Source organism: Hemiscyllium ocellatum, chromosome 25 (genome assembly GCF_020745735.1).
Source record: "Hemiscyllium ocellatum isolate sHemOce1 chromosome 25, sHemOce1.pat.X.cur, whole genome shotgun sequence".
Lineage (NCBI taxonomy): Eukaryota > Metazoa > Chordata > Chondrichthyes > Orectolobiformes > Hemiscylliidae > Hemiscyllium > Hemiscyllium ocellatum.
In genome coordinates, this window is record NC_083425.1 from 20007444 (window position 1) to 20022603 (window position 15160).

Sequence of the window (15160 nt, forward strand, 5' to 3'; positions counted from 1 at the left end):
CAAGGGTTCACGAAGAGCGAGTCATGCTTAACTAATCTTTTGGAACTCTATGAAGTCATTAAGAGCATGGTGGACAATGGAGACCCAGAGGATGTGGTGTGCCTAGATTTTCAAAAGGTCTGCGACAAAGTGTTGCACAAAAGGCTGCTGCATAAAACAACGATGCATGGCATTGTGGATAAAGTGTTAGCATGGATAGAGGAGTGGTTGACTAACAGGAAGCAAAGAGTAGGGATAAATGAGTGTTATTCTGGTTGGCATTCAGTAACTAGTGGTGTGCCTCAGTAATCAGTGTTGGGACCGCAGTTATTCACAATTTACATAGATGATTTGGAGTTGGGGACCACATGTAATGTGTCAAAGTTTGCAAATGACACTAAGAGTGGCAGAACAAAGTATGCAGAGGATTGTCAAATTTTGCAAAGGAACATAAATACTTTGAATGAGTGGGCAAAGGTCTGGCAGATAGATTACAATATTAATAAATATAAAGTCATCCATATTGGTAGGAATAACAGTAAAAAGGACTGTTACTTGAATGGTAAAAGTTACAGCATGCTGCTGTGCAGAGGGACCTGGGTGCCCTTGTGTATGAATCACAGAAGGTTGGTCCGTAGGTGCTACAGGTAATTAGAAAGGCAAATGGAATTTTGTTTTCATTGCGAAAGGGATTGAGTTTAAAAGTAGGGAGGTTGTGTTGCAACTGTATAGGGTACTGGTGAGGCCACACCTGAAGTAAAGTGTGCAGTTTTGGTCTCCATACTTGATAAATGATGTATTGGCATTGAAGGGGGTGCAGAGGAGGTTCACAAGGCTTATTCCAAAGTTGAGGGGTTGGCTTATAAGGAGAGACTGAGTACACCGGGATTATATTCATCGGAATTTAGAAGAATGGGGTGGATCTGATAGAAATGCATTAAAAAGTATGAAGGGAATAGATAAGTTAGAAGAAGGGGGGATATTTTCACTGGCAGGTGAAACTAGGACAAGAGGGAGCAGGTTTAGGAGTGAACTGAGAAGGATCTTCTTCACCCAGAGAATTGTGAATCTATGGAATTCCCTGCCCAGTGAAGTGGTTGAGGCTTCCTCAGTAAATGTTTTTAAGGATAAGATAGATATTTTCCTGAACAATAAAGAAATTAAGGGTTATGGTGAGAGGGTGGCTAAGTGGAGCTGAGTCCACAAAAAGACTAGCCATGACCTTATTGAGTGGTGGAGCAGGCTGGAAGGGCCAGAAGGCTTACTCCTGCTCCCAGTTCTTAAGAAAGCACAGGTATGATTGGATCTGCATTCTTCTACATTCTGTAATTCTGTCATCTGCAAACATTCCACCTGTTCATCCTGACTACCTGACAGAACATTGACAGTCCTGCTGTGCCGGAAGACCAAGCAGTCTGTTTACTTACATAAAACCAACATCTAAATAAAAATCGAAAGTCCTGGAGAATGTCAGCAGGTCTGGTAGCATCTGCAGAGAGAAGTTAACACTTCGAATCGAGCATAACTCTTCCTCGGAACTTGTTTACTTAATCTGCACAATTCCTTCCTGTTACTGTTTCTGTTACTGGTTCTGACCCCTACATTAAGATGCATCTTGACAGTTCCTACTGCGACTTCTTTCCAACTCGATATTAAATGTGCGTTATTTGTTTAATAAGCAACATTTTACTCACAAAGTGTCGATTACATGGAATCGTTGCATTTATGAAACTCACTTACCTGCTTGTAGCTGAAGTCTGCAGCATCACTTCAGTTTCTGCACCCAGTGTACTGTACACAGCAGCTCTTCCCAGTGCCTCCAGTCTGAGGGAAGCTGGTTGGAGGGTTTTATTTGACTGATGCCAGAATGGACCATACAAACAGCACCTTCACCAGTCGTCACACAGAAAGGCCGGGCGATGACAAGGAAGTGTCTCAAAATGATCAGTCGCGAGTAAAATGAAACCAACCACGTAAATGTCATTTCTGGGAAACCATTTATTTGATCAGAATATACAAAAAAATCTGTACTCCTGATTGTTCACAATTATGCTGGTAAATTATTCTCAACTGCATTTAAGCCGTAGTTTTAGGAGGAGACGTGGAGATTTGGAGCTGAGCCCTTCTCCGCATCAGCTGAGCTTCCAAGTTTCGATTTCCCCGATGAGCGAAATTAAACTGGTGTTTCAGTGTTTCAACAGAAGCATAGTTTGGTGGGGGTGGGGGGAAACATGTGGATCAGTTTTTGAAGACAATACCAAAGCAATCGTTTCGCTCAGCTGACTGGATTGTTGGTTTACAGAGTAGCATGAGCTTGGGTTCAATTCCCATCAGCGGTTTGAAGTGACCGTGAAGGATATTCCTTCTCAACCCCTTCCCTGGCCTGAGGTCTGGTGACTCCCAGGTTCAAGCACCACCAGTCGCTTCTCTCTAATGAGAGAGTATAGAAATGGCCACAAACAAGTCGACTTATTTCTTGCAAAAGAACGTACAACCCTGAAAGAGAAACTACAGATTGCGTAAGACGGTGTTAAACACCAGTTTTACATTGTAGGAATCGAAACTACACTTATTTACAGTAACTGATAAACTTTGATAATAATTTGCCCTTGTATCATCGTATTTACCTTTCTACAATTTTAATTTACCTTTCTACAATTTTAATACACACGTTTTCATTTACATATCTATTCCAACAATCTTCAGTTTTTCTCTTCAGGTAATGTTTACATTGATTCGTTGAAGGGACGCTTGTACTTGTGAGATTATTTAATGAAGTTCATGGTGTCTGTAAACTACTAGAATGCCGAGATAGGATACAGAATTGAGTCACTGGGAGGGCTAGCTGCACCTGCTACATGAAGTGCAAAAAAAAACTTTGTGTGCAGATGTAGCAAGTTGACGTTCCCTCTATGGTACAGGCAAAAGTGGAAATGTTTGCTGATGATTGCACAATGTGCACCACCATCCAGGACTCCTCAGATACTCAAGCAGTCCATGTCCAAATGCAGCAAGACTTTGACAAACAGCAAGGTTTCGGCTCATAAATGTCATGCATGCCATACAAGAATCATTGAATCAGAATCATAGAATTCCTACAGTGCAGATGGAGTGAGATACAGCGCCCACCAGGTCTGCATGGACCCTCCAAACAACATCCCACCCTATCCCCCAACCCTACATTTCCCATGATTCTAGATTAGAGTGGTGCTGGAAAAGCACAGCAGTTCAGACAGCATCTGAGCAGCAGGAAAATCGACATTTCGGGCAAAAGCCCTTCATTCCTGATGAAGGACTTTTGCCCAAAACGTCGATTTTCCTGCTCCTCGCATCTTGCCTGAACTGCTGTGCTTTTCCAGCACCACTCTAATCTGGAATCTGGTTTCCAGTATCTGCAGCCCTTGTTTTTACTTACATTTCCCATGGCTAATGCACCTAGCCTGCACATCCCTGGTCATTATGGACAATTTCTCATGGTGAAACGACCTAACCTGCACATCTTTTAACTGTTGGAGGAAATTGGAGCACCCAGAGGAAACTCACGCAGACACAGGGAGAAGGTGCAAACTCCAAAATATCGGGCAACCACAACAAGAGAGAATCTGACCATCATTCTGTAACATTCAATGGTATTGCCATTGATATTGGCATTCTGCTGCGCTTTTCCAGCAACACATTTTCAGCTCTGATCTCCAGCATCTGCAGTCCTCACCTTCTCCTTGGCATTGATAACCCAACCAACAAGTAAAGTGATCTGTACCAGCTGTATTGATACTGCATCGAGAGCAGGTCAATGGCTGGGAATTCTGTAGCAAGTCACACACTTCCTGACTCCTAAAGCCTGTCCACTATCCACAAAGCATGTGTCTGGAGTGTGACAAAATGTTCTTGCCTGGATGATTGCAGTTTCGACAACTCTCAGGAAACTTTAAACCATCCAGGATAGTCAGGCTCCTTGACAGACACCATCTCCACCACCTTCAGAATTCACACCCTTCACCACTGATGTACAGCAGCAGCAGCAATGTGTACCATCTGTAAGATACACCACAACAACTCACAAAGGCTCCTTCTAGGACCGTGACCATTATTACCTAGAAGGACAACAGCATCCGATACTTGGGATCTCCACCACCTGCAGGTTCTCCTCCAAGTCATTCATCATCCTTAGTCAGAATATTTTTAAACTTTTTCTCACTTCTTTACTTTTTTTAAAATCATTATTCCTAAACAGCTTTCAAAGATTTCACAGCTCCGAAATGTTGAAGAGGGGCAACTCAAGATTCTATGCCAAATCTCTCAATATTAACAATAATATTGATTTTGTAGCAATTTTCCCAGTTCTAGGAATGAAAAGTACAATTGATACCTGCGAGACAGGAAAGTCACATTGGAACAGGAGAAGAGGAAATAGAACCCAACATAGAACTGAAACTCAAATGTTCAGTCTCACCTGAAGCAAGTTGCACAAAATAAAGCACCCAGAGAAGAGACTGCATTTTAACAGTTAACTCATTTTGAGGATATACCGTGAGACCTCAGTAGATCGACAGTCTTTGTTTTGACTTTCTGTGAGTTTTTTAGGCTGCAAAACAAGAATACTGTAGGTACATCTCATAAAATTAATTTATGTTCTGTTTATTGCAATGTGTTTAATTTGAGAATATTATTTTCTATTTACAAGTATTTACATCCTTTTCTTGAAAGAAGTTGCAATTTGCAGCTGTCAGAATATATTACATACAAAAATAGTTTCACACGTTTAAAAGAACATGTTCAACCATGCACATATTCTAGATGGCCTTCTTGAACAGTATGGCAGTGAAGAGCTTGGCAGATATTATAGATACTTTTCATTAACAATGGGATATATTGAACAATATCAGCCCTTCTTTCAATTGTGTTGGTTCTCTTGAAACAGAGAATTAACAGATATGCTGCTTGAAAGAGTTCTGTTGTTGAAAATCTCAAGTCCAACTCTTGATAGGGTGTCACTTTCAGAAGAACTGTCTCGAAAAGGACCATGTTGTAGATGCTGAGAACGTGAAGATAGCTTTTTTACCAAATATCGTTTATCCTTTCCTGTCTAATAAAACAAATGGTTCATAATTATTCACATTTTGGATTTATGTGAAAAGTCTTGCTACATAAAAAGAGGCCTTACCAGCAGACCAATACTACCTCCAAGCATCTTCAATAAACTGTGGAGTTTTAAGAGGGAGGGAAAGGCCACTAGCATGTTCTTTGGTGCAGCACAACAAAGGATATTTCCAGTGTTTTGCTTCAAGTAAGTGGCTTTGATCCATTTACGTTATTTTCACTCTGTGCCATGTAGTTTTCATAATTTGGAATGATAAATGTTTCAGTAGTCAGGATACTGATGCAAACTTGTTCTCAATAGTTTTGACATTGGTTTAAGAATGGATCAAATGATGCAAAATAAAGATTCTATAATCTCCCGCACTGAGAATGTTTAAATCACTCAGATTTCATTGTGCAAATCCTAATAGCTTTCATCAGATTTCAGCTCTTTGCATTTCTCAAGGAGAGAACTGCACAAACCTCAAAGTGAAATTGTTCAAGAATCATTTCATAGCATATGTCAATAGCTTACGACTGAAGATCAACAACTTTGGGAGACATAGCCTTTAAATGAAATATTTGAATATAATTGTGGATAAATTCAGTCAGTGGACTTTAAGTCCAAGATACAATGAATATAATTAATGTCCATGCTCACTCGATTTTTGTTAACTCTTTGCTGAGAGAGCTCTGCCATTTTTATCACCTGGATCGCTTATTTGTTCATTCCTCCACATCCACTTCACCTGTACAGGATACCTCCTCAGTGCAGGAGCTTGCAGGCAATCCTGGACGTATACTTGTATCAGTTCAACTTTATTTATTTAGATCTCCTTCAATTACAGACACCAGCTTTCTATGCTAATACTGTGCACAAATTCCTAATTTCATTGTAATACCATGTTCATGTTTCCCTGTCCTACAATGTGTGATGTATATGATATGTGATGTGAGGTTATGGTGTAGCTTTGTACAGTGCTGGCGAGGCCACATCTGGAGTATTGTGTGCAGTTATGGTCTCCTTACTTGAGAAAGGATATACTGGCATTGGAGGGGGTGCACAGGAGGTTCACTGACTCCAATCTGATGTGAAAAAAAGGTTATCAGCTTTAAAATAAAATTCTCTTGAAGAGTTACTTCGTTTAACAATTGAAATCAATTTTTGAGTAGCTCCACTATCATCAATCCTGTGTTTTTTCAGTTTACAGCCATTTTCAATTTAATGTTTCAAAGTATGAATCTGTCTTTGATTGTGTTAAGTTTATGTCAGTATGATACAGTGCAATAAATTGGTGAAGGAGCCAGCTTACTTTACCGAGACTTAATACATTACCTTCAACGTAAGAAAAAGCTTACCAAAATTAAATGATTTTTCAGTTGAGTAATTGTGCTTCTGTTAATTTGAACCAAAGAAACCAAAGTTGTCAACACCATACTGTTGGCAAGAGAAAAAAATGGAGAAAGTTATATTAAAATATTTGTGCAAACTGTATATATTTTCCACTAAGAAAATTAAAAATTCTCAAAAGTAACCTTCACATGTATGAAAAAAATGCAAAGCGTTCATGTCTTTTCATATTTGAATGTTCTAAATATATTATTTACACAATATTTATGAAGATAGTGGATACCTGACTCTATGATGATTAGTTTTGTTGAAAATGTGTTGCTGGTTAAAGCACAGCAGGTCAGGCAGCATCCAAGGAATGATTAAACAGAAAGGACATATCTGTAACACTAATCTTACCAATTCATGAAATTTAATTGAGATAAATGTGAGGTGTTGAATTTTGGTACAGCAAATCAGTGCAGGACTTATGCAGTTAATGGTAGGGCCCTGCACAATGTTGCCAAGCAAACAGAATTAAGGGTGCAGTTAAGTACTTCCTTGCACGTGGAGAAACAGACAGAGCAGTGCACTTGGCACACTTGCCTTCATTGAGTGTAGGAGTTGAGATGTCATTTTGGAGCTGTATAGGACATTGGTGAGGCCACTTTGAGAATACTGTGTTAATTCTGGTCTCTCTGCCATAGCAAACATATTGTGAAACTTGAAAGGGTTCAGAAAAAAGACTTACAAGGATGTTGCCAAGGTTGGAGGATTTGAGCTATAGGGAGAGGCTGAATAGGCTGGGGCTGTTTTCCCTGGAGTGTCGGAGGCTGAGGGGTGATCTTATAGAGGTTTATAAAATCCTGAGGGGCATGGATAGGAGAACAAACAAGATCTTTTTCCCAGGGTAAAGGAGTCTAAATCTAAAGGGCATAGATTTTGGGTCAGAGAGGAAAGATCTAAAAAGGACCTGGCAAGCTATTCATGTAGTACATAAGAAATAAGAGCAGGAATAGGTAGTCGTTCAATAAGATCAGGCCTGATCTTTGCATGGAATCAGCTCCACCTACTCACCCAATCACCATAACCCTCAATTCCTTTACTGTTCAAAAATCTATCTATTTTTGTCTTAAAAACATTCCACGAGATTGCCTCAACTGCTCCACTGGCAGGGAATTCCACAGTTTCACAATCCTTTGGGTGAAGATATTCCTCCTTAAGTCAGTCCTAAATCTGCTGTCCCTTATTTTTAGATTAGACTCCCTACAGTATGGAAACAGGCCATTTGGCCCAAAACGTCCACACCGACCCTCCGAAGAGTAACCCACCCAGACCCATTACCCTAACCTATATTTACCCCGACTAATATGGGGCAATTTAGCATGAGCAATTCACCTGACCTGCATGTCTTTGGATTGTAGGAAGAAACTGGAGCACCCGGAGGAAACCCACGCAGACACTGGGAGAATGTGCAAACTCCACACAGCCGTCCAAGGCATGAATCTAACCCGGGTCCCTGGCGCTGTGAGGCAGCAGTGCTGACCACTGAGCCACCATGCCACCCTTACTTTGAGGCTATACCCCTAGTTTTGGTTTCATCCACCATTGGAAAAAACCTCCCTACTTCTATCCTATCTATTCTCTTCATGATTTTATACGTTTCTATAGGATTCCCTCTCATTCTTCTCAATTCCAATGAGTTTAGTCCCAGTCTACTCAGTCTCTCCTCATTCGCCAACCTTCTCAATTCCGGAATCAACCTACTGAACTTCATTTGCACCCTGACCAGTGCCAGTACATCCTTTCTCAAGTAAGGAGACCATAACTGCACACAATACTCCAGATGTGGCCTCACCAGCACCCTACACAGCTACAGCATAACCTCCCTATTTTTAAAATCCATCCCTTTAGCAATGAAGGACAAGATGGTGCATGTATGGAACAAGCTGCCAGAGGAAGTGGTGGAGGTGGCTACACTTACATCATTTAAAAGACATCTGGATGAATACATGAATGAGTGGTCTAGAGGGATATGGGACAAATGCTGGCAAATGGGACTAGATCAGTTTGGAATGTCTGGTCGGCAGGGAGGAGTTGGATCAAGAGGTATATTTCTGTGCTATATAATTCGGCAACTTCATGATTACATGAAAGGTGACAGAAATTTATAGCTCCAGCCACAGAAAGTAGAGATACCAACTCAGTTAACAAATGCACATCTGATCTAAATTTTCTTTTTCTTGGTCACTGAGTAACAAGAGATATAGATACAGGACAGGTAAATGAGCAGGCACATAGAGCAGCCATAATTTCACTGAATGGTGGAACATGTTCAGTGGCCTGAATGGGGAACCTGTGTTCCTGTAAGCCTGCTTGGATTTACATTCCCAGATTTTAATAAAAAGGGATTGCATAATTTCACTGCATCACCTCATTCTAATAAAGCATTTTGTGGGAATCTGACAGATACATGTTCGATCCTACATCCTAAAGAAATTAAACATTTGTATTTGTTTAGAGCTATGCGCAACCACAAAACATGCCAGAATATTTTGCTACTTTTGAAGTCTCAGCATTGTTGTAATGGAAGATACATGGCAATTTATTTGCTAATAGCAAACTCCCATGAACGGCAAAGTAATAGTGAGCTGATCTGTTTTCGGCGACATTAGTTGAAGAATAAACTGAAGATAACTACTTTGCTGTTCTTCAAAATAGTTCCATGGAATCTTTTACAGCTATGAAGGGGTAAATCGGCCTCCAGTTTAATATCTCATCTGAAAATAGAGAACTTTAGAGTGTAGCACCTCCTTTGTGCTGCCCTACAGTTTCAGACAAGACTTTTTCTGCTTTTGTTCCAGAGTAGCACATTAAAGCTACAACTTTAATTTGGAGATGAGAATGTACAAACAGAATTACAGCTAAAGCATGCTATGAACTATGTATTTTTGAATCGCATAGGATATCATTGCAAGGCACTACAAAAGTATTGCAATTTTTAATTTGGAGCAAAGATTGAAGTCTCTGATGGAATTTTGTTTTGCTGATCATTATTACAAGTACGTCAGACTGAAAAAGACAATTGGAGTTGAAAAGGGTGGCACTGGAAAAGCACAGCAGGTCAGGCAGCATCTGAGGAGCAGGAGAGTGAATGTTTCAGGCATAAGCCCTTCATCTGGAATGCCCAAAGCATCGACTGTCCTGTTCATCGGTTGCAGCCTGACCTGCTGTACTTTCCCAGTACCATACTTTCTGACTCTGATTCTCCAGCATGTGCAGTCCTCACTTTCTGCTGGTTGCTGGAAAAGACAATTGTGAATTTATTCTCTCAAAAGGAATGTCATTCCAGATGAAAATTCAGTGCAGTCTCTTTCAAATCTGAACCTGTTAACCATACATCGGATCACTGTGATAAAGGTTCTGATCTTCAAGCTGGTGAGACAGGGTCTGGAAGTTTCCTCATAGCCAATATAACAGGTCTATCTGTGATGTGAAATAATAGAAACTGCCCAGATCAAATGCAGTATATAATTACAGCATTTTATTCAGTCTTCTGGTTTTGGAGCTGAACTGGAATTACATCATAACATAAGGCAGAATTTCTTGCAGCTAAAATAAACTTGTTCACATTGACAAAAAAAATGAATGCATGAGTTGTGAAAATTAACTCTGGAGAGTTGCAAAGTATTTTGCTACTTTGTGAAGTTTATTGAGGCTGAATGCAATATTATCATGTTTTGATATATTTAGCTCCAACTAAATTTGTAGTTTAACACTAAAAAATAACTCATACTTCAGCCTAAAGTACTGTATTTGATTTGTCAGTGTGATGGTTATCCCAGTTATTGGAAGGATTAGGAGGAAGTGGAACAGGAATTCTAGCTACTTTTCCATTGTGTTTCTTAAGAAACAAATAATTATTAGTATAGTGGTCAGTTGCTGATATCCTTACCCTTCTACTCTGTTTATCAAAATAAACATGGCAGTTTGTTGTCTTATTAAGCATATGCAAATGTAAGAATATATGTTAAGATTTAATTAAAATTATTAAATAATATCATATGTTTCCTGGAGTAGAATTGTACTGTGCCATCAAAATGCAGGAGTGTGTTATAGTTTCACAAATCATCACTCGGCCGCTCACTTTTCTATTTATGGTTTCAAAAATAAAATTACAATCTTGTTTCTTCATCATAAATTCTTGTATTGTAATGCAATGCAATTCTTACCATAAAATGGTGATCACTAATAGAATAAAGGGCTCTGATATCGTGTACTTCAAAAATCTCTGTACTTCTGACGGAAACGTGGATACTGTTGCAGGAATAATGAGCCAAGCTGATTCATAGTGTCGGAATGGACCACAGGACATGGATGGATGGACGCTGAGGAGTAATCAACAGTTACATTGAGCTTTTTTTTATAAACCAGCACCTAGATTTGAACGACTGCCATCAAGAGCAGTAGCAAATATGAGAACAGCAGCAACAAATTGTGGAGGTTCATAAAAATAGCATTAAACCTTAATGCTTGAATATGATTCATTGCTGAAAAACCTCCTGATACAGATTTTAGGTTCGTACGTGATGGTTGGTCACTCAGATGATGCAAAAGAGAAGGAGGATTAATGGCCACGTAAGAGCAATTGCCTCAAGTGACAGAAAAACAAGGGTGTGGTAAAGGGGTGATTGTCAGGGTTAAAGTTGACAAATTTGTTTATTTACTGTGAGATGTGGGTCACTTACCAAACTTTTGGATCAACAGCCTGGATTTTGCAGGCAGCACTAAAACTGAGTGCTTATTTCAAAGGAAGCTGCCCACAAATGCCGACTGATTTTTAAAAAAATTTTTCCCAACAACAGTTTAAAACTGGCACTCGGTCAAGGAGATGTTTTGTTCCACATCAACACTGACGCTGGCAAGCTGGGAGACAGCCAATCTTTTTAGCAGGTCATTTTTGCACTTGAGTTGGAGTATAGTTTGCAGTTCTGGTCACCACATTGCAGGAAGGAAGGAATTGCAGTGGAGAGGGTGCAGAGAAGATTTATTAGAATATTGCCAGGGCTGGAACGATATAGCTCTGAGGAGACTTTGGAGAGGTTGGGGTTGTTTCCCATGGCACAGAGAAGGCTGAGGGGTGACATGATTGAAGTATACAAAATTGTGAGGGATAGAGATAGTGTAGACAGGAGGAGCCTGTTTCCCTTGGCAGAGAGTTCAAAAACCAGGGGTTATAGATTCAAGTGAAGTGGCAGATGGATTAGAGGAGATGTGAGGAAAAGCTTTTTTTTATGCAGAGGGCGGTAAGTGGCTGGAATTTGTGCCTGAGTTGGTGGTGGAGGCAGAGACCCTAAACTCTTTTTAAAAGTACCTTCAATGCTGTAAGCTGCAGGACTACAGGCTGTGTGCAGGATGATGGGATTGGGAAGGGCAGCTGAGTGTCCTTGGGTCAGTTTGGACAAGACAGGCCAAATGGCTCCCTTCGGTACTGTATCATTTCTGTGGTTCTAACTCATTTCTAAGCCTCTTCTGGAGAACTATGACCAGTTCCGGTCACCCAGTTACAGAAAGGATATTATTATGCTGGAGAAGGTTCAGAAGAGATTTACCAGGATGTTGCAGGTTATGGAAGGTTTGAGTTATCAAGAAAGGCTGGGTAAGCTGGGACTTTTTGTGCTGGAGTTTAGGAGTTGAGAGGTGACCTTATGGGAGTTCATAAAATAATGAGGGGTATAGATAGAGTTAATGGTAGTTGTTTTTTCCCCCTAAAATGGGGGATTTCAAGACTAGAGGGCATAGTTTTAAGGTGAGAGGAGAGAGATTTAATAAAGACACGAGGGGCAAATTTTTACACAGATTGTAGTCCACATGTGGAATGAACTTTCTAAGGAAGTGGTGGATGTGGGCACAGTTACAATGTGTAAAAGACATTTGGATAAGTACATGCATAGGAAATGTTTGGAGGGATATGGGCCAGGCAGGCAGTTGGGCCTAGTTTAGTTTGGGATTATGTTTGGCACAGACTTGTTGAACCAAAGTCCTGTTTCTATACTATATGACTCTGTGAATCGATTGTCTGTACCCAGGGATGTAATCTCACATTTTGGCTATGTTGCAGGAAACATTCTCATTAGTCCAATCCCAGGCCTGAAAACAGCTTTGCATTATGCACCAAGGCAAAAAGTGTTATGCTGGAAAAGCACAGGAATGATAAAGAGCTTATGCTCGAAACATCGACTCTCCTGCTCCTTGGAAATTGTCTGACTGGCTGTGCTTTTCCAGCACCACATGTTTTGACTCTGATCTCCAGCATCTGCAGTCCTCAATTTCTCCCTCTTTGCACCAAGAGATATTCTAAAATTAAAGCCTTTCACAATAATTGAACCATAAAGACATTAAGGCACATAGAGAATCCATTTACTCTATTGAGGTGATATCAGTTCTCACAACAGAACAATTACTTTCCCCAGGTCCCTCCTTGGCTGATTCCTTCTACCAGAAGCAATAAAAGAGATGTGTAAACTTTTCCCACTTTCCCAGAGATACTTACGTAACTATGTTGACACTGACGGGAACAATTGCTGTAGCCAGTCCAAACAGCAATACCAACTGAAAGAAAATCTTAGAGCTGGAGGCTCGGAACAGTCTTTTGCCAGGACGACAGTAGTTGTACAAAGAATGCTGTAAATTAAAAAAAAGTACTCATTGAACCCAAGCACTGGCTGATAATTCGCTGGCTGATTTTCTTCACATGGCAGATGAAGTGAGCAAAAAATAAATAACACATGTGTATTTATGTAAAATACAATTGCATTTTGATTATCTTACATTTTAAGTATCAGCTATATCTGCAGATATTCTGGCATTTTTTTGTTGCCGCTTGTATTAGCTTCGCACACAGGTTGGCTCCAACCTTTTTCCTACATTACAACATTAACTACACTTCAAAAAATATTTCAACTTGTTGCAAAGACTTCTGGGACAACCCGAGGTTATGAAAGACACTGTAGAAATGCAATTTTGTTTCTTAGAATCATGGAGTTGTACAGCATGGAAACAGACCTTTCAGCCCAACTCGCCCATGCCAACCAGATAGCTGAACTTTATCTAGTCCCATTTGCCAACATTTGGCCCATATCACTCTAAACCATTCCTATTCATACAGTGTTATAGAGGTGTACAGTATGGAAACAGACCCTTCCATCCAATTTGTCCATGCCAACCAGATATCCTAACCCAATCTAGACCCATTTGCCAGTACCCAGCTCATATCCCTCCAAACACTTCCTATTCATGTACTCATCTAAATGCTTTTTAAATGTTGTCATTGTACCAGCCTCCACCACGTCCTCTGGCAGCTGATTCCATACACGTACCACCCCCTGCATGAAAAGGTTACCCTTCAGTCTCTTTCATATTTTTCCCCTCTTACCCTAAACTTATGCCTTCCAGTTCTGGACTCCCCCACCCCAGAGAAAAGACTTTGCCTATTTATACCCAGCCTCCACCATTTCCCACTGGCAGCTCATTCCTTACACACATCACCCACTGCATGAAAGAAAATTGCTCCTTAGATCCCTTTTAAATCTTTTCTCCTTCATCTTGAACCTATGCTGTCTAGTTTTGCACTCCCCGACCTTTGGAAAATGACCTTGGCAATTCACCCTAGCCATGCCCCTCATGATCTTGCATGCCTCTAGAAGATCACCCCTCAATCTCTGTCACTCCAGGGAAAACTGCCCCAGCCTATTCAGCCTCCCTTTTTTGCTCAAAATGTCCAATCCCAGCAACATTCTTGTAAATCTTCTCTGGGCGCTGTGAGAGGTGTCTGTAAAAAGTGTTGTTTCTGCAAATAATTGAGTTGCTGGATATTTGCGCTATAAAAATTCAGATGTGCTCACATGAGTGATAGTTAAAACTGGCTTCTTGTATCTGCAGACATGTGACAGTGGTTTCACAAGGTGGTTACAGCATATGTTCCAGGAAACAGAACGGCGTTGTAATTTAGATAAAGAGCAGTCACGAAGTGGCCATTAAGCTGTTAGGTAGGATCAGGGGTGGGAGAGGTGATCTCACGCAGCACCAAGGGTATAACTATGTACATGTTCCAATGCTCAGGGCTCATTTGCTTAATGCATTTGATGCCCTTACTTGCAAGTTCATAAATAAATTGCCTTGTTTCCAGCTTTTGGTGGTCTCAGTTACTTTTATTGAGTTTGTTTCTAACAGCGCTTTCAGATTTAACAATATCTTTCCTGTAGCAGGAAGAACAGAATTGAATGCAGTATTCCAAAAGTGTCCTAATTTCTTGTTTCGTTTCCCTATCAATACAAATCATTAACAGAAGAGTTGGATGATGCAATGTGTTGGACTGTCATTTCAGCTCTGCAGGCAGGATTTGAATGATTTACTGAGTGGTAGGGAACTTGGGAAAAGTGGTGGTGATATTTCAGCACCTTTGGAGTGCCTTGGAGTGTAAGATGAAGGGCTGGATGGTGACGAGTCACTTTGTGGTGAGTCTTCTGAACATTGACATTGTTTAGAGAAACACATCCATGTTTTCCTGTTTACAAGAATTGCACGTAAGAGGTTGCCAAGGAGGGAACAAAGCAATATGCTCTGACTGGCAATGATTTAAACATCAAATTTGTCTCTTGCAGTGGGAATAACAATCATACACCAAATCCAGTTTATCCAAAGGTTTGGGGTGTACACAAAAACAGCCAATAGGTCAACATTCTCCTGTGCTAATCTGCAGTCATTTATTTT

The 15160-nt window shown here is 40.4% G+C and overlaps 1 protein-coding gene across 3 annotated transcripts in view; it reads right to left on the bottom strand.

The window, feature by feature from the left end:
• Positions 1-4619: 4619 nt before the first annotated feature.
• The window catches only part of LOC132827780 (transmembrane channel-like protein 7), a 44092-nt gene continuing 33551 nt past the window's right edge, over positions 4620-15160 (bottom strand). For all 3 annotated transcript variants that reach the window (XM_060844484.1, XM_060844483.1, XM_060844485.1), the window contains 4 exons: positions 12942-13072; positions 10621-10776; positions 6418-6496; positions 4620-5065 (listed from right to left, as the gene is read on the bottom strand). In XM_060844484.1, coding sequence (XP_060700467.1) covers positions 4874-5065; positions 6418-6496; positions 10621-10776; positions 12942-13072 — 558 coding nt within the window. In that variant the 3' untranslated portion in view covers positions 4620-4873. The remainder of the gene's footprint in view (positions 5066-6417; positions 6497-10620; positions 10777-12941; positions 13073-15160) is intronic.